The sequence below is a fragment of the Aphanomyces astaci genome, assembly GCF_000520075.1.
Source record: "Aphanomyces astaci strain APO3 unplaced genomic scaffold supercont1.1, whole genome shotgun sequence".
Taxonomy (NCBI): domain Eukaryota; phylum Oomycota; class Saprolegniomycetes; order Saprolegniales; family Verrucalvaceae; genus Aphanomyces; species Aphanomyces astaci.
Genome location: NW_009798264.1, coordinates 282,618 through 299,789, shown reverse-complemented (window position 1 = coordinate 299,789; position 17,172 = coordinate 282,618). Strand labels below are relative to the sequence as shown.

The following is a 17,172-nucleotide window of genomic DNA, read 5'->3' as shown; positions in this document are numbered from 1 at the left end:
GGAGCTAATCGGTGCTGTGGAAAGCGCGTTCTATTCGTTGCCATCGGACACTCTCGCCAAGACGTTTATAACTCTACAAAAGGTCATGGAAAAGTCGTTGGAGATGCTGGGCAGTAACAACTATAAGCTCCCTCATTTGCGCAAAGATGCCTCCATCGATGACCTACTGAGCTACAACGTCGAATGCAATGCTACCTGCGTCACCAGTGCTTTGGTTCACATGGATCTTCGCCTTGGCGAGGAAGCCCGCATGGAGGAGGAGTGTAATTCAACGGAACAAGTACCTCTGTAAAGACAATTAAAATACAAAATATTTTGGCCGTCCAATATCAACTTCTAGAGTCGAATACAAAAATCAAGACAACAGTTGTCATGACACCATAGCGAAAACAAGTTTATTTTTGGTAGACAATCAATACGGACCAGAGTAGTAACGGGGAAGATTAAGTAACTGAGACGTATCCGGACAAAATATTAAAAAATGTATATCAATACTTTTTCGTTTATCAATACTTTTTCGTTTATGAAAATGAGTGCCAGACATGAACGGACTATCCCAACCATCCACGCATCAAAACCCATGTCTGAGTACGATTGTGCTATCCGGAAAAATTGGGTAAGAACCAATCAAAAGCTCGGAATATCTTGAAACATCGCCTTATAAATATGAGAAAGCAAAACACCGAATTCACAGCTTCTCATTGGTACAAATTTCGTAGAAATTGGGTAAATGAGTCAAATTTTGAGGTGAGTCAAAGTTGAAACGTGGAGGTAATTTGGGACGGAGTAGTACTGTGTAGTAATATTATTCTTCGTAGTATTGTGATTCTACTCAATATTATGTAGTAATAATAAGGGCCTGTCTGGCAACCTGAAATATTACAATATTCTAGCCCAAAATTCCATTTCAAATTCATCAAAATTGAAACATAAGTTTTAAAGAGTTTAACCCAAATCCAATAATTCCACGTGGGATTTACTCGTTGTAGTGGTCCAAAACACCATAGTACAAAATGGACCTTTTACCTCCATTTTGAAAATGACATTTTGGTTCATCCCATTTTGCCAAAAAATAGAATAACGTTACTATTAATAACGTTAGTATTATTTTTGAAATGTTACCCTAGTTGAACCGCCCCAACAATCGCCAAACCTGCGAAATATGATATATGTAAAGTTCAAGAGTGAATATTCAATGGTTATAGCCAATCATATTTGAACCTTCATTCTTTTTATCTAATCATACTTCTTTGCCCGATTTCTTGGTGATTTCAACAATACATTTCAAAAATAATATTCCATTTTTTGGCAAATGGGATGAACCAAAATTCCATTTTCAAAATGGAGGTAAAAGGTCCATTTTGTAAGGGGCGTTTTGGACATCCCACGTGGAATTATTGGATTTGAGTTAAAACTCTTCAAGCAAGACATCTTTCAATATTATTGATAAGATTTGTCGAATTCGCCCCCAAAATGGCGTTTTCGGCCTGAATATTGCAATATTTCCTTACCAGACGCAGCCTTAAACTTGGCAAATTTGGGTGAAAAGCAAACTAATACCTTTACTCCTACTTGACCAAACTCCGCATAAGCGCGTGGGCCACGCTGGCAAATTCGACTTCGGCTTCCGTGGCCGAGTCGGCCATGGCATCCACGAGCTCCTCCAGCGTCGTCAAGAGGAGGCGACCGGTGGACGTGTCCACGTACGTGGCCGCGGTGTCCGCGGGTGCTGTCGAGAGGACGAGGTTGAAGAGGACTTTGCATAGCATGGTACTCATGGCCAGGTCCTTCAGGCCAGCGTGGCGAAAGAGTCGGACGAGCAGGTCCCGCGTGTCGACAATGTCGTGTGTGGTAGGTACGGCATGCAAGTTTCCACGTGTGCGCTGATCCAACGCTGCGTTCATGAGGACTCCGCACACGGTGTAGACGACATCTCGGTTGGCATGATCAAGAAGCATGACAAAGGTGGGGAGAAGAGCGGTCGAGTCGGGGTCGAGCATGGCTCCGAGGACATCGGGGAAACGACTGAGGTTCCCAAAGGCGCGCGCCGCCTCCACGACAGCTTCGTCGTTTGGATCGACAAGAATACTGGCGAGATCGCGCGACAACCTGTGCCGATGCACCGTGATGACGTTGGTAGGCGTAGCGTCGGTCGAGTAGAAGGACAGGTTGGTGAGGCAACTGACCACGTTCAGCATCAGTTCTTCATGCCGTGCTACCTTCGCATGGTCCAAGACATCCAGGAGGACTTCGATACCGGGCACCGTGCCCAACATGGGTCCCACAGATGTATGGATCGCGGCATTTGCAAGGAGCCTCACCAACTTCACCAAAACGTCCTCTGCAGTTGCTGCGCTGGTGTCGTTATCCGGACTCTCGTGAACATACCGGATATGGTATTCCTTCAGCATTCGTACGAGCGGCGGCACTGCTCCGAGGGTGACGATGGCTTTGCGGTTGCGATCATTCGTGGCAGTGAGGTTTCCAAGGATGAACGCAAGGCGGATGACCAGCGCCGCATCCTGCTGCCGCGAGCGGGTGTCCCCATCAAGAAGTTTCAGGAGGTGGCGAAGGTTGTGTTTTCCTTTGTTCACTTGTGTCCGTCCGGCCTCGTGGAGGGTGAGCTTGCTGAGGATGCGGCTAACGTTTAGCACGAGTTCGCCATGCGATGCATATGCTGGCAATAGATCGCACAGTGCTTGGATCACGTGGGCATGCCAAAACTGCTTGAGGCATTGCTTGTGTTCTGCCAAGTTGCGCAGAATCGCGGTGACTTGCACCAGCACTTGCGCGGCGGCATTCACGTCCTTGTCAAAGGTTACCTGCAATAATACCATTTTTAACACCGCAACCAGACACGTTGCAACACACGCGCGCGAACCTGAAGTGCCTTGGAAAAGACGGCAATTGCCCCGCTGGTCGAGAGCAACGTGACCATCCGAGCCGACCCGGATACGTTCTTGAGCACGCCTGCGACATAGATGAGTGCTTGCGTGGGCACCAAGTGCGCGCACTGGGACGAGAGCACCCCCAGGAGCGTTTCCACCACGGTGACGTGGCAAAAGCGCTCGTCATTGGCCGGATCTTTGCTCTGCATGAACAGGCGCTTGCACGCGGCGACTAAAAGGCGCCCAGACTGGCTCTCGTGGGTCGTAATCCGAGCCAAGTGGCACGCCCACAACTGGACACAATGTGATTCAACGATGACTACGAATAGTGCTACAAACTGTAGAGTAACTACGAATAACGTACCTGCAAGCCCGCATGGACGAGGCCAATGACGTGAGCTTGTGGCGCCACATCCACGTGTGCGAGTAACTTCGTCACACACACGTCAAATGCCGTGGCCACGGGACCAGCTATTACCAGACAACACCAGGCTATTAACATATGCTGATTTGGACAATGAATCCAACATGCGTACAAGAGAAGGCCGTGGCGTCGTCATCGTGATGACGAAGGAGGTGGACGTCGTGAAAGAGCTGGGTGGTGTACTTTGTAACAACTTGGACGGTGCTAGCAGAAGCATCGGACGTTTGGACATCCTCCAGAGCTGACTGGAGCTGCAGAAGCGTCATGTGCAGCGACTCCTACAAAGCGCCACGAATGTGAATGGATCAATCATATGCCAGCAAGTGGCCACGCACTGGTGTGGCATAACATGCCGGATCAACGCTTGCGTCGTCGTCGTCGTCACCTCCGCCTTTGCATTCATCCCCATGAGTTTTAACACCATCTTCGTGATCGTCGTCGTGTTTCGATCGCGCCGAGTCACACAATGGCGACGTGGGCCCGTACATCGTCGCAGCCGCCTTCGATTCATCTGCGCCACCTTGGTTGTCTAGGAGGATCCTAACGATTATAGCTTTGGTGTCATGACATACCGGCATCTTCGTCGCTTTCGACGTCGTCCTTCACATGATGCACGTCGCCCTGGCGGTGAGTTCGGCTTGTGACTGTGTGGGTCGAGGCCGAGGACGTCAGCTGGGGACTCTGAGGTTTGTCGTATTCAATCCCATTTTGCGAGTACGTTGAGCTTGGCCGGGAACTCGGGCGGTAGTCGTCTCCGTGAAAGAGTGGTCGGCCTATGGCGCAATGAGAGAGTTTCGACGAAGTTGCAACGTACTCCCAGTTTTGGGGGTGAATGGTCGAGATGGGTGCTTGAGCGAGGCCCTTGCCTGCAGGTACAATAAGTTGAGAGCTCTAGTGGCATTATGTACAAGGTGACAAGACGTACCTGAGCTAAGACGTGAGAGATGCCACCTCGCGCGATGCAGTCCTCCATGCCGATGATCCCTGACTATTCGTTTTCGTGTCTCGGTTCTATATATGGCAACCAACAATGTAACCGATTCCACTGTGGCGTTGCATCTATGTCGTCCCTCACCCACCAATGCCATGCATTCCAGTACAGTCTACTTCAGATACTGGTCTAACGTTTGCCGTCACGAGCATTCCTCGGGCTGCGCACGCGTGAATGCTGTTCACACATTCCTCGATCAGAGCGGCAACTATATCCTCCATAGCATGCGAAAGATTTTTGAAGAATCCATCTGAAGACCCATTGCATGAGGTTGTCTCGAGGTGCATCAAGCAGTATGTGCCGGGACGGCAGGGACACTTGGTCCCTTGTGCGCGCCGGTTCAAAGTTCGAAAATGCTGTGTCATCCGGATAAATTAGCCAATCAATTCGCGGCAAGTTCAAATTTATCCGGCCAAAAGGCCTCCCAATATGAATTTTACCCGGGAATCGAAGATGCCGAGGAATGTCATTTGCCGATACGAAGTCGGTTACCGTGGAATTCAAATCGAGGCTCATTTCCGAAGAAGACAAATTGTGGAAAGATCGTGCCGATGAAGAGCAAACCGCGCGCGATGATACAACCCCTTCGCAAGAAGACGACGGCACCGATGGTGTCAGTCGTCGGACTGGACTCGGACACACTGCACATGGCACAGCAGCTGCTCACGTTCAGTCGACCGCCGACCCCAACACGGGAATTTGCCACCACCACCACCACCACCGACGAAATCCACCAACACTCGCAGTTGCTTACACCGCCGCACAAGGTACATCCTTCCATCTACTCATGTGTCGAACCAACAAGGAACCGCTGGATGTAGATCGTGTCCCCCCTCAAGTTTAAGCGCCTCAGCATGTCACCGGTATGAAATTTTCCTTAACGTTCCTATTGCAGCAACTAACGTCACGGGGGGTCTTAGGTTCCATTTCCGAACGCCGCGCTGTCGTCCATGCTCATCAATTCATGCGAGAATATCGCGCCCGAGGAACTCCTCCGACAGCATCGCCTGCGCTTCAAAGCAGTCCGCAAGCGGTACCATGCATAAACTCCACGATCGATCGAGGTAATTGACGAGTATGTAGGTGGCAAAAGTGGCATCACGAACGACACAAGCGCCTGTCCCGCTTCGAGTTCAAACAATCGCCGCGTCCATCCAGTCCATCAACGCCTTGCCAGCCCCATAAGAGGGAGACGAACCACGCCGTCATATGCAGGACAATCATTTGAATCATCCCTTGTTCATTTTGTAATCATTTTTGAATGTGTTATTGTGCTTGCCCATGGTGTAAAGTGACTTGCCACTTGATCCACGCCAATAAGCACGTTGCCACATTTGCGTTCACTGTACCTATCACTATCATCATGCCGACTTGCCAAGTTCTTTATCGTTTTCCGCTGTGATGGAAGGCGTCATGAAGGTTGCGGCGAGGGGGTCGGGGTCGTGGGTCATGATCTCATCGAGGCGCTTCATGCATGTCGCGGTGTTTGGAATCAACGTGACGGGTTCCCACGTGATCGTGTCGGTGGTGGAGGTGGACACATCTCCGCTCGCTTTCTGCATGCAATATGATCACATTACGTGATTGATGGAGAAACGTACCTTGCGGCCGAGGGCCAACGTCCGCTTGAGCATGGCGGAGATCTGGGTCGGGTTCAAGATGGGTTCCGCATGCTTCTGCACAGCCTCCATGCGGTCCTGCACCTGCTTCGTGGAGGCAGCCATCGCGTCTACTATGCGCTCCATATGATCAATGGCGCGAAATTGCCGCTGCAAGAGGTCGCTTCGATGGAGCAGCAGGGCGATGGACTCGCGGGTTTCTTCGTCCGTTTCCAAGTCGACATGCGCGTCCACGAACGCACATGCCTCGTCAATCTTGTACATGGCAAGAGCCAAACGCTCCTCCAACGCCTGGGTCACATTGTTTCGCTCAAAGATCTGCCCCGCGAAGTCAGTGCATGCCGCCTTCAAGTTCTCCTTCATGTTGCCAGAATGCATTGCGTGTATATGTTTTCTATCAATTTAGACCAATCACGATCAATTTTGCAGAATATTTAAACCAATCACATGCTTGTGCTTTGAATTGTTCAATCCACGTGCAATCAAAATGGAAGACAAAGTGCATGCGGTCGATGGTACTGTGAATCCTCTTGCCATCAAGATGGAGAAGGAAGCGCACGTGATGTACTTTCTGCGACACATTCGGCAGCTCCCCGATCCATATGCACGACAAGACCACCACCGAGTTGTCTTGCTCTTCTTCTGCGTGCAAGGCCTCGCCCTCCTCGGAGAACTCGACCGCGTGGACAAGAAGGCCATCATCGACTTCGTCTATGCCCTCCAAGTACACCCCGATAGTCGCGACAAGTCCATCAACGCGGCCGATTGCGGTTTTCGCGGATCCACGTGGCTAGGAAACGCGTACTTCAAGGGGCCAAGGGAATACGAGAGCACCACGTACGACACCGCCCACATTGCCAGCACGTACACCGCGCTGTCGATCCTGCGAACCCTAGGCGACAACTTCTCCCGCGTCAACAAACCCGCCATCGTGCAGGCGCTCAAAGCGCTGCAGAATCCCGTCACCGGCGGGTAAACCCACGATCATCGTCGAATCGTCAGTCGGTCAGTCCACAACTTGGTGTAGGTTCATGGCGAGCTCGCTCGGAACGGAAGAAGACATGCGGTTTGTCTACTGTGCATGCGCGATCTCGTACATGTTGGGGGACTGGAGCGGCGTCGACTGTGACGGCGTCGTTCGATTCGTAAACGCGTGTGCGGTACAGTTCGACGACATCCCACCATTCGTCGTCCTTCTCATCGTGTTACTAGACATACGAAGGCGGTTTCGGGAGCTACCCTGGCCTCGAAGCTCAAGGCGGCGTCACGTACTGCGGACTGGCGTCCCTCGTGCTCTGCGGCCGCCTCGTCCAAGCCACGTTCGACTTGTCACTGCTGCAGCACTGGCTGCTCATGCGGCAGCAGCAGGGCTTCCAAGGGCGAACCAACAAGCAGCCAGACGTGTGCTACGCCTTCTGGGACGGCGCGAGCCTGCACTTGCTGGGCCTGCATGGACTCGTGGACGTTTCTACGTGCGAGCGCTTTGTGCTGTCGTGCCAGCACAAGCACGGCGGCATCGCCAAATACGCGACCGTGTACCCCGATGTATTGCATTCGTACTATGGCCTTGCATGGCTGAGCATTGCGGGCGTCGGGCCGGGTCTCGAATCCCTCGATGTCAAGCTGCAGTTGCCACTATAGGACATGTATCCTGGCATAGGTGCCTCGGCTACTGTACTATGTACATACATGGACAACAGCAGCAGTAACGACTAGGAAGCAATAATATGGTAGTCCGTCGAGTTGTACTTCAGTAGTTACACCCCCTAGACTGCGGACGAGTACTGTGCGAATTCACAAACAACTCAACAAATGGACTTGCACTGTATCACATATGCTTGCTCCACCATTTTAACTACAAGAAGTATACAGCATTACTGGGCATGGTGCCGACGTTAGCTCGACCCAGATCTCTTCACTATGACAATCCCCATCATGAGGCATCACATTGTTCTCGTACGATGGAGATTATCTATGTGTTGCTCTCGATATTACGTAGTAGTAGTATAACTTGGCTCTATGATGAAGATGATAAACGGCCAACCCAACCAACTATAGCGTGAGGACCTCGACGCCGCCATCGTCTGTGATGAGCAGCGTGTGCTCAAACTGGGCCGACCGCTTGCCGTCTGCTGTTGCCACGGTCCACTCGTCGTCCCAGTACACGATCTACGCCATAGCATATTCTCATCAAACAAGTTCGTTCAGTGTCCATGCGCAATGAGAGGGGACGTACCTCGTTGCGGCCTTCGCACAGCGCCGGTTCAATCGTGAATGCCATGCCTGGAAGCATCTCGCCGCGCTCGGTGTTGGGGAAATGCAGAATCAGCGGAAGCGCATGGAACGTTCGTCCGATGCCGTGGCCGCAGAACTCGTGGATGATGCTGTGTGACGTGGCCATCGCGACGTCGTGCACGCGGGCGCCGATGGCCTGGAAGGGCACGCCGGCCTTGCAGATCGAGATGGACTCGTCCAGGGCGCGCTGGGTGGCGGCGATCAGCGCTTGACCCGCAGAGTCCACGGTCCCCACTTGGTATGTGTACGACGTGTCGCCGTGGAACCCGTTCAGGAACACGGACACGTCGATGTTGACGAGGTCGCCGTCTTCCAGCTGTCGGCTACAGGCTTAAGATGACGAAGAGAATGAGGGAGACATGTAGTACTTGTCGGGGATGCCGTGCACGACGATTTCGTTGACGGATGTGCAAATGGACTTAGGAAACCCGCCGTAATGCAGCGGCGATGGATACGCGCCGCGTCGGCAGATTTCAGCGTGCACGACGCGATCGATGTCGTCGGTGGTGCGACCTACTTCCACAAGCGTGCCGGCGAACTGTACGATGTCCCGTGCAAGCGCACAAGCTTCGCGTAGCCGCTGTTGTTCGTCGGTATCCAGGATCGGGATGTACGGCGGGAACGGTGGCATTTCTGCACTCGTCGTGTACGGTGGCCGCGGGATGTGCGCTGGGACAAGGAGGCCTGGGGACACCAAGCCTTTCTGAACAAGGCGCTTGGAGCTAAAGAAGTTGCGGGAGCCGCGGTATGCTGCCATGGCGGCGGCACTGCCACGAGCGACGGCGAACATGGCGAGGTGTTTGTGATGATGATGAATGGAAGGACACTGAAGGCAAATACCATGATTTGATTGGCTGTTGAATGATGCACTTTCCGTCGGGTTTTTGTGCTTTTGATTGTTTCCGCATCATGATTTGGACGCTTTGACACAACCGTCAACCATAATGTTCAATATTGGTCCTCTACAGTATAAGGGTATGTATCGTTGTACGCTATGTGCGCGTCCGTCGTGTAACGATTACTCGCGCCGGTTGCTTCATGATCTCCAGATCCTCGACCCTTTGAATATGCGAACGACCTTCGCCATTCATGACTGTAGCAATCGTCGACAATAGAGCCATACAAGCTACCATAGTGCTTCTGCATGTCCCTGTGTGTGCTCCCCGTTCCTCCCTTGTCAGTGGCGACCAGCATCTGGACGTTGGCCACGTCAAGGTGAAGTGGAGTGGAAATCCTGCCTACAGGTTGATAAAATGTGCAAATTATTTGCGAAAAAATATTTGCTCGTCCGAGTATCCGGATAACGAGCCTTTTCAACTTTCTCACCATCGTCCATACAGAAGGTGAGACATTTGACGTCATTCCGCTTCGATTAACTTTACCATATATTGAGCCCACCACAGATTTGGACAAGGACGAGTACATACGTAGTGAGTGGGGCATGATTACGTATTGCATGCATCATTATAAACAAATCTTAGTTCTTACTCGACCTGGAAGATCGCCGAGTGCTTGGGCTGTTGGCGGGTCTGTCCCTGGTACTCCATTTCGTACTCAAACTTGACGTTCATGAGGCGCTGGTTGTCGGAACGACGGACGACGTCGATCTTGCCTTTGACAATGTCGCCTTCGCACACTTGAATGGGCGAGAGAGGGAACGCTTGCTGGCCCCAGTGCGTCGTCTGGACGTACGGAGACGTGGACAGCGTGACCTTGGACACGGCGGGGTTTTCGGCCGACCCGTGGAAGTCGACGTCGAACCATCCGCCGAGGGCGCCGAAGCGGGTTGTGCTGGTGAACGTGATGCTGAAGTCCGACTGGACGGACGCCACGTCTTCGAGGGTGCATTTGTTCAGGTCGAGGTATTTGATGGAGGCTTCGTCCCCGATGACGTCTTCGGCGCTCAACTCCACGAATTGCGACGTTTTCAGCGAGAATTGCTCTTGTTCTTCACGGAATGCGTTGCCGAGGCACGACATGTCCACGCCCCACTGGTCCTTGGTCTCGGACACGAACAACGTCCAGTCGTCCATGGCGTTGGAGAACTCGTTGAATCGTTTGAGCGCAGTCTGTTCCAAGCCCAGCGGAGCCACGTACATGGTGGCGTGCGAAGGGTACAACGCTCCACCAGGTTTCAACCACCGGTCGCGGGCGAGCAAGACCGAGTCAAACATGGATTCGCGCATCAAGAAGTATCCCATCCACTCGGAGATGATGATGTCGACGTGCTCGGGGAGGTTGACGTCTTCAATCTTGGATTGGATCACGGTGACGATGTGGTCTTGCTTGTTCGCGGCCACGACGCGACGGGCCTGCTTGGCCATGTCCGTCGCTTCCACGGCGTACACACGGCGGGCACCAGCTTGGGCGGCCCAGATGGCCAAAATCCCGCTGCCGGTGCCGACATCAAGCACCACCTTGTCTTGGAAGCACGACGCGTTTTCGAAAATGGCGTCGCGGTAGCGTTGCATGCGCAACGTGTCCGAAAGCATTTGCTTCTGGTGGTAGATGAAGCCATATGTGCAGAAGTAGTTGGCGAAGTCGGAGCTTTCTTCCCAGGCCTTCTTGGCGGCGGGGGTGAAGTCGGACGGAGGAGGAGGAGCGCTCATCGTTATGAAGGAGTATCTGAAAATGAAAATGCAGTGGATGTCAAAGGGTGCTCCTCCCTTCCACCAATAAAACGAGGCCGTGCATCCGGATACATCCGGATTCCCAACCATCCGCTTATTTGTCACCCCGAATATTGTTCTGTACCTTCTCGATTTCCTAAAACGGCATGAATATTTGACAAAAGTAACCCTCGTTTTGCATAATTTAGCAACAAAATTTGACAATTCTTTTCAACGATCCAGCTATTTGTAGCCCTTAGGATTTGACGATTTCGTATTTTTTTGAGAGGGGAAAATTTGGAAAAATATAAATATCATTTTAAGCGCATGTCGAACGGAAAGCGAAAGCGAAGTCGAGACGACCCGACTTCTGATGAGCGACGGAAGAAGTCCGCAACTGATGCGAAGAAGAAACAGCACAAATCATACATGAAGGACTTCAAGAAATGGTCCAAGACGTCGTCCACGACAGGTGCGACTGCAGCCGCCGCCGAGTGGTTGACCGAGGACGAAGCCACATTGCGGGAGAAGCATCAATTCCTTCGCAACGACGACGCGGATGCTGTCGACGGAGCAAAGGACTGGAAAGTACGCATGGCAGTGCGGTACTACCAGAAGCTCTTTAAGGAGTACGCGTTGGCCGATTTCAGTCGATACACCGATGGCAAAGTCGGGCTGCGATGGCGGACGGAGCGCGAAGTGATCGATGGCAAGGGGCAGTTTGTGTGTGGCAACAAAGCATGCGACGCCAGCGAGGGCCTTGAGAGCTACGAAGTGCTCTTTGCATACGTTGAACATGGCGAGAAGAAGCAATGCCTCGTGAAGCTTCGCGTGTGTCGCGCATGTGCCCTCAAGCTGTTCCACCGCAAAATCCTCGAGATTCAATCGCGGCACCGCCACGACAAAGTTGCCGCCCACGTCGATGTCCAGAACATGCTGCAAGGCAAACAAGTGGACGATGACGACGACGACGGCCACGATGACGATGGTGACGACAATGCTCGTGGTGACGACAATGCTCGTGGTGACAATGCTAAAGTCTAACAACTATACCACCCCTTCTTCATGCATTCCATGCTCCAATCTTACCCAATATCCGGTCACACACACACTCAAGCGATCTCCACTGCAAGTTCGAACGTCCATATGAAATATGATTGCCCGTTCATCTCGTCAAGATGCATCCCATCAAAGCAAAAGCTCATCCCTTTGATTAATCAAGCTAACTGTTAAGGCTTTCACATACACACATGTAGTGTTTTGAGTGTTTAATCGATAGTATTGTCAAGTCGATTCGAAATGGCAGACAATCGATTGACCAATCAAAACCCAGAATCTAATCAAGTGACCAATCAAATCCACTCTTGGACCATTTCAACATTGAATTAGTGTGTGAATGAAATTAGTGTGACATTGGACGATTTTTACACACAAAACTTACAAAGATCGAAGGATTTGGCGAATCAGCCCAAAAGTCCAAATTTGGTAGGACAACGTTATTAACACATCCTACAGCAACATCATCCACCTATGTACCAGTAAGCATGATCACAAGTCGGAAAGGCTGTGGTTCATAGCTACATATGTACGTATTCTCGTTCCTTCATGGAGATTGACTACATGTACTGGTGTACAGGATGGAAATAACAACTTCAACGTCCTGCCACCAGCAACATATTATTGAAGTCTACCCTCGCTGGTTGCCGAACGACGCCATGATGGTGGTTTTCTTGGCAGTTGCGAGAAACTTTTTCTGCAACCCTTGCATTTCCTCGACTTGTTGGCGCAGCAAAAAGTTTTCCTTTTTCAAATCCACGTGCGTGGCAAACCCGCTTTTGGACGCGCACACTGTTTCGAGGTCGGCGCGGAGCTGGGCCACTTGGTCTCGCAACGTTTGATTCTCACCTATTTGAAATGTCCTTGAACGAACGAACGATCGGTTCAAACCGAAACATACGCGCCAGAGACTGGTTGTGGCTGCTGCTGCTGTCGTTGGGGCAATTGTTGCTCAGCAAGTTGCTTGTCCGCTGGCCGTCGTCCCCCATCGTCGTCGTCCGTTGCTGGGTCGCCTTGACGAGTTTGTCGGCTTGTTCCGAGGCCATTTTGAGCTCGATCGACATCGCGTCCGCGTTCGATCGCGCCTTCTGCCGCAATTCGGCCAACTCTTGCTGCATCATTTCAACCTAAATAATTTCCCACATTACAAGGAAATCTTAACGTTATTTTAATAGCAAGCCACACGAACGAACTTGGCGGTCTCGCGCGTCGAGTTTTTGATAGACTTGGTTGTGCTCAGCTTCAAACACCAGGGTTTGCGCTTTGAGCGACTCCACTTGGCTGGTATATGTCTACCCGTTGTCTTAACATGAGGACTTTTGGGCTCAGTGGGATTGCTTTCATCACAATGACACTCTTCTCCCCACTCCATATTGTGCCATCACAACTACGAAAGTGTATGTATGTACAGTGTACAGTGTACGTCGTACCCTTTCGTTTTTTCGCATCCTCTCGACCAAGTCGGTCAGCCGCACGCACTCGACCTCGGCCACCCGCTTCGCCTCCATGGATCGAGACACGCTGTCCTCGGCTCGCTGCTTCGCCTCTGTGAGCGCAACCGTGGCTGTCTGGGCCGCCTGCAGTTCCTGCACCTGGCTCTGCAAAGTATGGATGACCTGGGTGAGGTGCCGTCGCTCCGTGTCGTACTCGGCCGTGGTGTCTGCGACCTGTTGCCGGATTCGCTGGGCCACTTCGACGTTGGATGTCATGTTGAACTTTTTGTCGAGCACATGCTGCTCCACGAGTCGTTTGGTAGCCTCGAGGGCCTCCGCCGCCGCCTCGGCCTGCTGTTGCAACTACACCAATCGACATGACCATGGCTGACAATTAAGGACATTTGGCGGACGGTTCCTACGGCAATGGCATGGCGAGCTTTCAAACGCTCCAATTCTAGCTCTGTCTCCTGCAACCGGTCTGCTAAACTGACCCCTTGGCCCATGCTCAGTTGAAATGACGAGGCCGACGAGGACTAGACAGCGCGACGGTGACATGTGCTGACGGTAGCGATGCTGATGATACTGCGCACCTTGGTCAGGGCGACCAGCTTGTCCTTCATCTCAGCATTCTCGTCTAGGGTCTTTTGGAGAAGTTCCAGCGTCCGAACATGTTTGGACCGAAGCTTCTCGGTGGTTCGGTCCATGCTACCCCTCGCTACGGGGGGAAGTGCAAAGCGTTACACTGAAGGTTTCACGTTGTTGTGGCGTGTTACAGTAAACATATGTTGGAATGGTTTGTCATGGCAGTGGCGGAGGGAACATTCATGCCATGGTATGTATGTACATACGTTTGCTGCGTTTGAACGTGATGGAGAATCTTCAGCATCACGACGCGGAGTTACTGGCATCAAACTATCGACAGGACACGAATCAACTTGGACGTGCACGTTCGACGGTAACTATGATGCATGCATGTGCAGACGATCATTCAGTAGTAGCCTGGGTCAACTTGCTGTTTGGAATTGCCGACGAAAAATTCATGCAGACCTCATGCAAGGCCTGCACGACATTCTGTATGTCAACGGTAGAATCTATCTTCCTTGACTTGTTAGTGCAAACTGGGAAGGGTAGTGTAACGGACAAGTTGCTTTTACTGTTAGAACCGTTTCATCAAGCTCGCGGTTACATTTAGTAGTGTTTACTTAATGGATAGTAATACTATGGAAATCCCTGGAAATGATTGGTGGGTGGATTATTTGAGTTGCGGAATCATTTCTCGCAACTAAGAGTAACATTTGAGCATGACCAAGTCGAAGAACCAAAAGTCGCAGCGCGACTCGTCCGTGCGCGGGTTCAGCGCGAACAAAGCGGCCAAGAAGATGGCCAAGAAGAAGCTTCAGAAGGTCAAGTCCGCGGCTTCGGAAAAGGCGCCAGTGACCAAGCAGCCCGTGTACCCCCAGTCGGAAAAGGCTAAGGCCAAGAAGGGCACGGCTGCAGGTGGACTGTCGGCCATGCAGGAACAGATGAAGAAGCGACTGGAAGGTGGCAAGTTCCGCATGCTGAACGAGCAGCTGTACACGACGACGGGCGACGAAGCGTTCAATTCTTTCCAAGCCGAACCAGAGCTGTTCGACACGGTACATACATAGTGTCTATGATCTTTTGAAACGTATACTCATTGTAGTACCACGAAGGATTCCGTGAAATGGCCGAGAAGTGGCCCGCGAACCCTCTCGACAAGTTCATCGACTACGTGAAGCTGCACCCGAAGGCCATCGTGGCCGATTTTGGCTGCGGCGACGCGCGGTTGGCCGCCAGCGTGTCCAACACAGTGCACTCGTTCGATCTCGTGTCTCGCAATCAATACGTCGTCGCATGCAACATTGCACATGTATGTATGATATATATACAAGTTCTCGACTACTCGCATCGGTTGGTTAATGTACGCACGAAGTCACACGTAAAATTTGCCACAGGTCCCGCTCCCAGACGAATCCGTAGACATTGCTGTCTATTGCTTGGCGCTGATGGGGTCGACACTGGTCGAGTACCTATTGGAAGGCCGCCGAGTGCTCAAACTTAACGGCGTGGTCAAGATCGCCGAAGTGAAAAGTCGATTTGAAACCGATTCGTTGGGAGGCATCAAGGTACGTACTACGAACCGTTGCAAGTTGGTTGAATCTGGTCAAACCAGGGATTTGTGAGGTCGATGCAAGATCTCGGATTCGACCTCAAGCACAAGGTATGAGGGTATATATATATATATATATATATATATATCGATACTTGGCTGTGTATACTTAGTATTTGAACGCTCACAGCAGTACACAATGTAGGACGAAAACAACAAAATGTTTGTCACGTTTGAATTCACAAAGGTTAAGCGCGCCCCCAAACCCAACGTGGAGATTGAAATGAAGGTAAGAAAGATGGATCAATATCATCCCTCTGGTGTATTTCTACGTGAAAACACACGAGCCAGTGGGTCACGAAGTTGCTCGTACTTGTGATTTGCATAGGCCTGCGAGTACAAGCGGCGGTAAACCAGTGGATTGTTCGCTCGTTTGACTTGCTTTGGATTGGATATATACACGAGATTTATATCCAATCCAAGACGACTGGTTTTAAATCGAAACAGTTCATTGGTTAATATAAAGGAAAGGATTCCATTGGCGCATTCGCAATCTTGAAACGGCCTTCGGAATTTCGTAAAATTTGGCTGGAATGTCATGGTTGGTGAATGGAACGAGCTTGACCATCAAGCGCGACAGCCCCAAGCTTCCATTCACCTAGCAAGGACTCTAGCGCGTGCTTTCCTCTAGTCGAAGGCTGCCAAAACTCGACCGAGTCGACGTCCGACGGAGCTATGGTCGTGGGCTGGCGGAACTCCATCTCCAGGGACAACCCATCCCCCACAAACATGGCACTGTTCGTTGGCTGTGGTTGGGCCGTGGGTTGATTCCTGCCAAACATGGCAGCCCCCAATTGCTTGCTTTTGACGACATACGCGGCCTTCTTGGCCGCGAGCACATGCTTTTCGTGGACAAGGGCCGAGTCCTGCGGGGCCAACGCTAAAGCGCGGTCCAAATCTACTTGCGCCAGCTCAAACTTGTCTTGCATGCGGTACCCCATCGCTCGAATGTACAGCGCTTTCACGCTTTCGCCATCAAGCTTCATGGCCAAGGACGCATTCAGGATGGCTTGGTCCACGTGTTTGGTTTTGAGGCGGCAGAGCGCAAAGTTGAGCAGGATGCGCTTCTTCAAATCGTCCATCTAGTAGGGCATCCATCATGTTAGGACACTACGGACAGAAACGTACTTCGACTTGTTCAGCGTCCGTGTCGCTGAAAATGTACTCAAAGTACACAAGCGCGTGGTGGAAATGGTATGCCGCTCGCTGGTACTGTCCGTGGGCAAAGAAGCGATTGCCGAGGCGACGGAACGTGTCGCACTGTGTCAACTTGGCGCGTGTCGTCATATCCATCAACTTTTGCTCGGCCGAGTGGTCGTGGTTGCACGATGTGCGCATACTTGCACGCTCAGACTTGACCCTCGCAGCATGCTCCTTGGCTGCGAGCTCGTCGGGGTCTTCCCATGCACTCCACTTTTCATATTCGCGCGTCCAGTCGTACCCCCGTTCGCGATCGAGCTTCGCTTGCACCGCCTCCTGCCTGTCTCGTGCTTGCTTGGAGTGCTCCACCTGTGCCAAGTACTCTTCCGCCGATACCTTCTTCCCGTCCTCTTGATACTTGGACACGTTCGCCAACATCTCGACGATCTCTGGAGTCAATCCGCATGCCATCGCGTCTGTCGGCGTCGGTTCGCAACCTAAAACTCAATCCTTTCTCTGGCGT

At 51.7% G+C, this 17,172-nt stretch overlaps 10 protein-coding genes across 12 annotated transcripts; 4 read left to right on the top strand and 6 right to left on the bottom strand.

Moving 5' to 3' along the window:
- Positions 1-1,414: 1,414 nt before the first annotated feature.
- Positions 1,415-4,348, bottom strand: H257_00101. Of its 2 annotated transcripts, none has more exons than XM_009822629.1 (8): positions 4,238-4,348; positions 4,127-4,178; positions 3,885-4,085; positions 3,648-3,841; positions 3,425-3,590; positions 3,253-3,359; positions 2,882-3,181; positions 1,415-2,822 (listed from the first exon to the last, which is right to left on the bottom strand). In XM_009822629.1, the coding sequence occupies exons 1-8, from the start codon at positions 4,283-4,285 to the stop codon at positions 1,569-1,571; spliced, it is 2,322 nt and encodes a 773-aa protein (XP_009820931.1). In that variant the 5' UTR covers positions 4,286-4,348; the 3' UTR covers positions 1,415-1,568. The 2 variants fall into 2 exon arrangements, with proteins under 2 accessions (XP_009820931.1, XP_009820932.1); XM_009822630.1 differs by having other exon boundaries at positions 3,648-3,823.
- A 427-nt stretch (positions 4,349-4,775) lies between these two features.
- Positions 4,776-6,297, top strand: H257_00099 (hypothetical protein). The gene is made up of 4 exons (XM_009822627.1): positions 4,776-5,070; positions 5,125-5,166; positions 5,224-5,336; positions 5,387-6,297. The coding sequence occupies exons 1-4, from the start codon at positions 4,855-4,857 to the stop codon at positions 5,529-5,531; spliced, it is 516 nt and encodes a 171-aa protein (XP_009820929.1). The 5' UTR covers positions 4,776-4,854; the 3' UTR covers positions 5,532-6,297.
- On the bottom strand, positions 5,537-6,296 carry H257_00100 (hypothetical protein). Its single transcript, XM_009822628.1, has 2 exons — positions 5,905-6,296; positions 5,537-5,859 (listed from the first exon to the last, which is right to left on the bottom strand). The coding sequence occupies exons 1-2, from the start codon at positions 6,283-6,285 to the stop codon at positions 5,665-5,667; spliced, it is 576 nt and encodes a 191-aa protein (XP_009820930.1). The 5' UTR covers positions 6,286-6,296; the 3' UTR covers positions 5,537-5,664.
- A 97-nt stretch (positions 6,298-6,394) lies between the features above and the next one.
- H257_00098 (hypothetical protein) lies at positions 6,395-7,734 on the top strand. The gene is made up of 3 exons (XM_009822626.1): positions 6,395-6,894; positions 6,950-7,082; positions 7,135-7,734. Exons 1-3 carry the CDS (start codon positions 6,410-6,412, stop codon positions 7,561-7,563), a joined length of 1,047 nt encoding a protein of 348 aa, XP_009820928.1. The 5' UTR covers positions 6,395-6,409; the 3' UTR covers positions 7,564-7,734.
- A 32-nt stretch (positions 7,735-7,766) lies between these two features.
- Positions 7,767-9,034, bottom strand: H257_00097 (methionine aminopeptidase, type I). Its single transcript, XM_009822625.1, has 3 exons — positions 8,586-9,034; positions 8,159-8,540; positions 7,767-8,091 (listed from the first exon to the last, which is right to left on the bottom strand). Exons 1-3 carry the CDS (start codon positions 9,005-9,007, stop codon positions 7,975-7,977), a joined length of 921 nt encoding a protein of 306 aa, XP_009820927.1. The 5' UTR covers positions 9,008-9,034; the 3' UTR covers positions 7,767-7,974.
- A 539-nt stretch (positions 9,035-9,573) lies between these two features.
- H257_00096 (hypothetical protein) lies at positions 9,574-10,842 on the bottom strand. Its single transcript, XM_009822624.1, has one exon. The coding sequence runs from the start codon at positions 10,824-10,826 to the stop codon at positions 9,702-9,704; it is 1,125 nt and encodes a 374-aa protein (XP_009820926.1). The 5' UTR covers positions 10,827-10,842; the 3' UTR covers positions 9,574-9,701.
- A 308-nt stretch (positions 10,843-11,150) lies between these two features.
- Positions 11,151-11,870, top strand: H257_00095 (hypothetical protein; the record flags this gene model as incomplete). Its single annotated transcript, XM_009822623.1, has 1 exon — positions 11,151-11,870. The coding sequence occupies exon 1, from the start codon at positions 11,154-11,156 to the stop codon at positions 11,868-11,870; it is 717 nt and encodes a 238-aa protein (XP_009820925.1). The 5' UTR covers positions 11,151-11,153.
- Positions 11,871-12,413: 543 nt separating this feature from the next.
- Positions 12,414-14,051, bottom strand: H257_00094. Of its 2 annotated transcripts, XM_009822622.1 has the most exons (7): positions 13,909-14,051; positions 13,738-13,851; positions 13,550-13,678; positions 13,313-13,480; positions 13,076-13,174; positions 12,784-13,009; positions 12,414-12,731 (listed from the first exon to the last, which is right to left on the bottom strand). In XM_009822622.1, exons 1-7 carry the CDS (start codon positions 14,020-14,022, stop codon positions 12,514-12,516), a joined length of 1,068 nt encoding a protein of 355 aa, XP_009820924.1. In that variant the 5' UTR covers positions 14,023-14,051; the 3' UTR covers positions 12,414-12,513. The 2 variants fall into 2 exon arrangements, with proteins under 2 accessions (XP_009820924.1, XP_009820923.1); XM_009822621.1 differs by having other exon boundaries at positions 13,313-13,678.
- A 535-nt stretch (positions 14,052-14,586) lies between these two features.
- Positions 14,587-17,170, top strand: H257_00092 (hypothetical protein). The gene is made up of 6 exons (XM_009822619.1): positions 14,587-14,955; positions 15,003-15,209; positions 15,295-15,465; positions 15,513-15,560; positions 15,655-15,738; positions 15,838-17,170. The coding sequence occupies exons 1-6, from the start codon at positions 14,620-14,622 to the stop codon at positions 15,859-15,861; spliced, it is 870 nt and encodes a 289-aa protein (XP_009820921.1). The 5' UTR covers positions 14,587-14,619; the 3' UTR covers positions 15,862-17,170.
- On the bottom strand, positions 16,046-17,163 carry H257_00093 (hypothetical protein; the record flags this gene model as incomplete). The annotated part of the gene is made up of 2 exons (XM_009822620.1): positions 16,638-17,163; positions 16,046-16,591 (listed from the first exon to the last, which is right to left on the bottom strand). The coding sequence occupies exons 1-2, from the start codon at positions 17,118-17,120 to the stop codon at positions 16,046-16,048; spliced, it is 1,029 nt and encodes a 342-aa protein (XP_009820922.1). The 5' UTR covers positions 17,121-17,163.
- Positions 17,171-17,172: the final 2 nt, after the last annotated feature.

Bases quoted from the DNA above. Each gene is read 5' to 3' on its own strand.
- H257_00101 (XM_009822629.1), bottom strand. From the start codon at position 4,285: ATGGAGGACTGCATCGCGCGAGGTGGCATCTCTCACGTCTTAGCTCAG. The intron at 3,182-3,252 runs GTACGTTATTCG...CATTGTGTCCAG, and splicing joins TCGTCCATGCGGGCTTGCAG to TTGTGGGCGTGCCACTTGGC. The intron at 2,823-2,881 runs GTTCGCGCGCGT...GTATTATTGCAG, and splicing joins TCTTTTCCAAGGCACTTCAG to GTAACCTTTGACAAGGACGT.
- H257_00099 (XM_009822627.1), top strand. From the start codon at position 4,855: ATGAAGAGCAAACCGCGCGCGATGATACAACCCCTTCGCAAGAAGACG. The intron at 5,071-5,124 runs GTACATCCTTCC...CGCTGGATGTAG, and splicing joins TGCTTACACCGCCGCACAAG to ATCGTGTCCCCCCTCAAGTT. The intron at 5,337-5,386 runs GTACCATGCATA...ACGAGTATGTAG, and splicing joins TTCAAAGCAGTCCGCAAGCG to GTGGCAAAAGTGGCATCACG.
- H257_00100 (XM_009822628.1), bottom strand. From the start codon at position 6,285: ATGAAGGAGAACTTGAAGGCGGCATGCACTGACTTCGCGGGGCAGATC. The intron at 5,860-5,904 runs GTACGTTTCTCC...TATTGCATGCAG, and splicing joins CGTTGGCCCTCGGCCGCAAG to AAAGCGAGCGGAGATGTGTC.
- H257_00098 (XM_009822626.1), top strand. From the start codon at position 6,410: ATGGAAGACAAAGTGCATGCGGTCGATGGTACTGTGAATCCTCTTGCC. The intron at 6,895-6,949 runs GTAAACCCACGA...AACTTGGTGTAG, and splicing joins CAGAATCCCGTCACCGGCGG to GTTCATGGCGAGCTCGCTCG. The intron at 7,083-7,134 runs GTACAGTTCGAC...TCGTGTTACTAG, and splicing joins GATTCGTAAACGCGTGTGCG to ACATACGAAGGCGGTTTCGG.
- H257_00097 (XM_009822625.1), bottom strand. From the start codon at position 9,007: ATGTTCGCCGTCGCTCGTGGCAGTGCCGCCGCCATGGCAGCATACCGC. The intron at 8,541-8,585 runs GTACTACATGTC...TTAAGCCTGTAG, and splicing joins GTGCACGGCATCCCCGACAA to CCGACAGCTGGAAGACGGCG. The intron at 8,092-8,158 runs GTACGTCCCCTC...GCTATGGCGTAG, and splicing joins TGTGCGAAGGCCGCAACGAG to ATCGTGTACTGGGACGACGA.
- H257_00096 (XM_009822624.1), bottom strand. From the start codon at position 10,826: ATGAGCGCTCCTCCTCCTCCGTCCGACTTCACCCCCGCCGCCAAGAAG.
- H257_00094 (XM_009822621.1), bottom strand. From the start codon at position 14,022: ATGGACCGAACCACCGAGAAGCTTCGGTCCAAACATGTTCGGACGCTG. The intron at 13,852-13,908 runs GTGCGCAGTATC...CGCGCTGTCTAG, and splicing joins AGCTGGTCGCCCTGACCAAG to TCCTCGTCGGCCTCGTCATT. The intron at 12,732-12,783 runs GTATGTTTCGGT...CATTTCAAATAG, and splicing joins CCACAACCAGTCTCTGGCGC to GTGAGAATCAAACGTTGCGA.
- H257_00092 (XM_009822619.1), top strand. From the start codon at position 14,620: ATGACCAAGTCGAAGAACCAAAAGTCGCAGCGCGACTCGTCCGTGCGC. The intron at 15,561-15,654 runs GTATGAGGGTAT...TACACAATGTAG, and splicing joins GATTCGACCTCAAGCACAAG to GACGAAAACAACAAAATGTT. The intron at 15,739-15,837 runs GTAAGAAAGATG...TGATTTGCATAG, and splicing joins ACGTGGAGATTGAAATGAAG to GCCTGCGAGTACAAGCGGCG.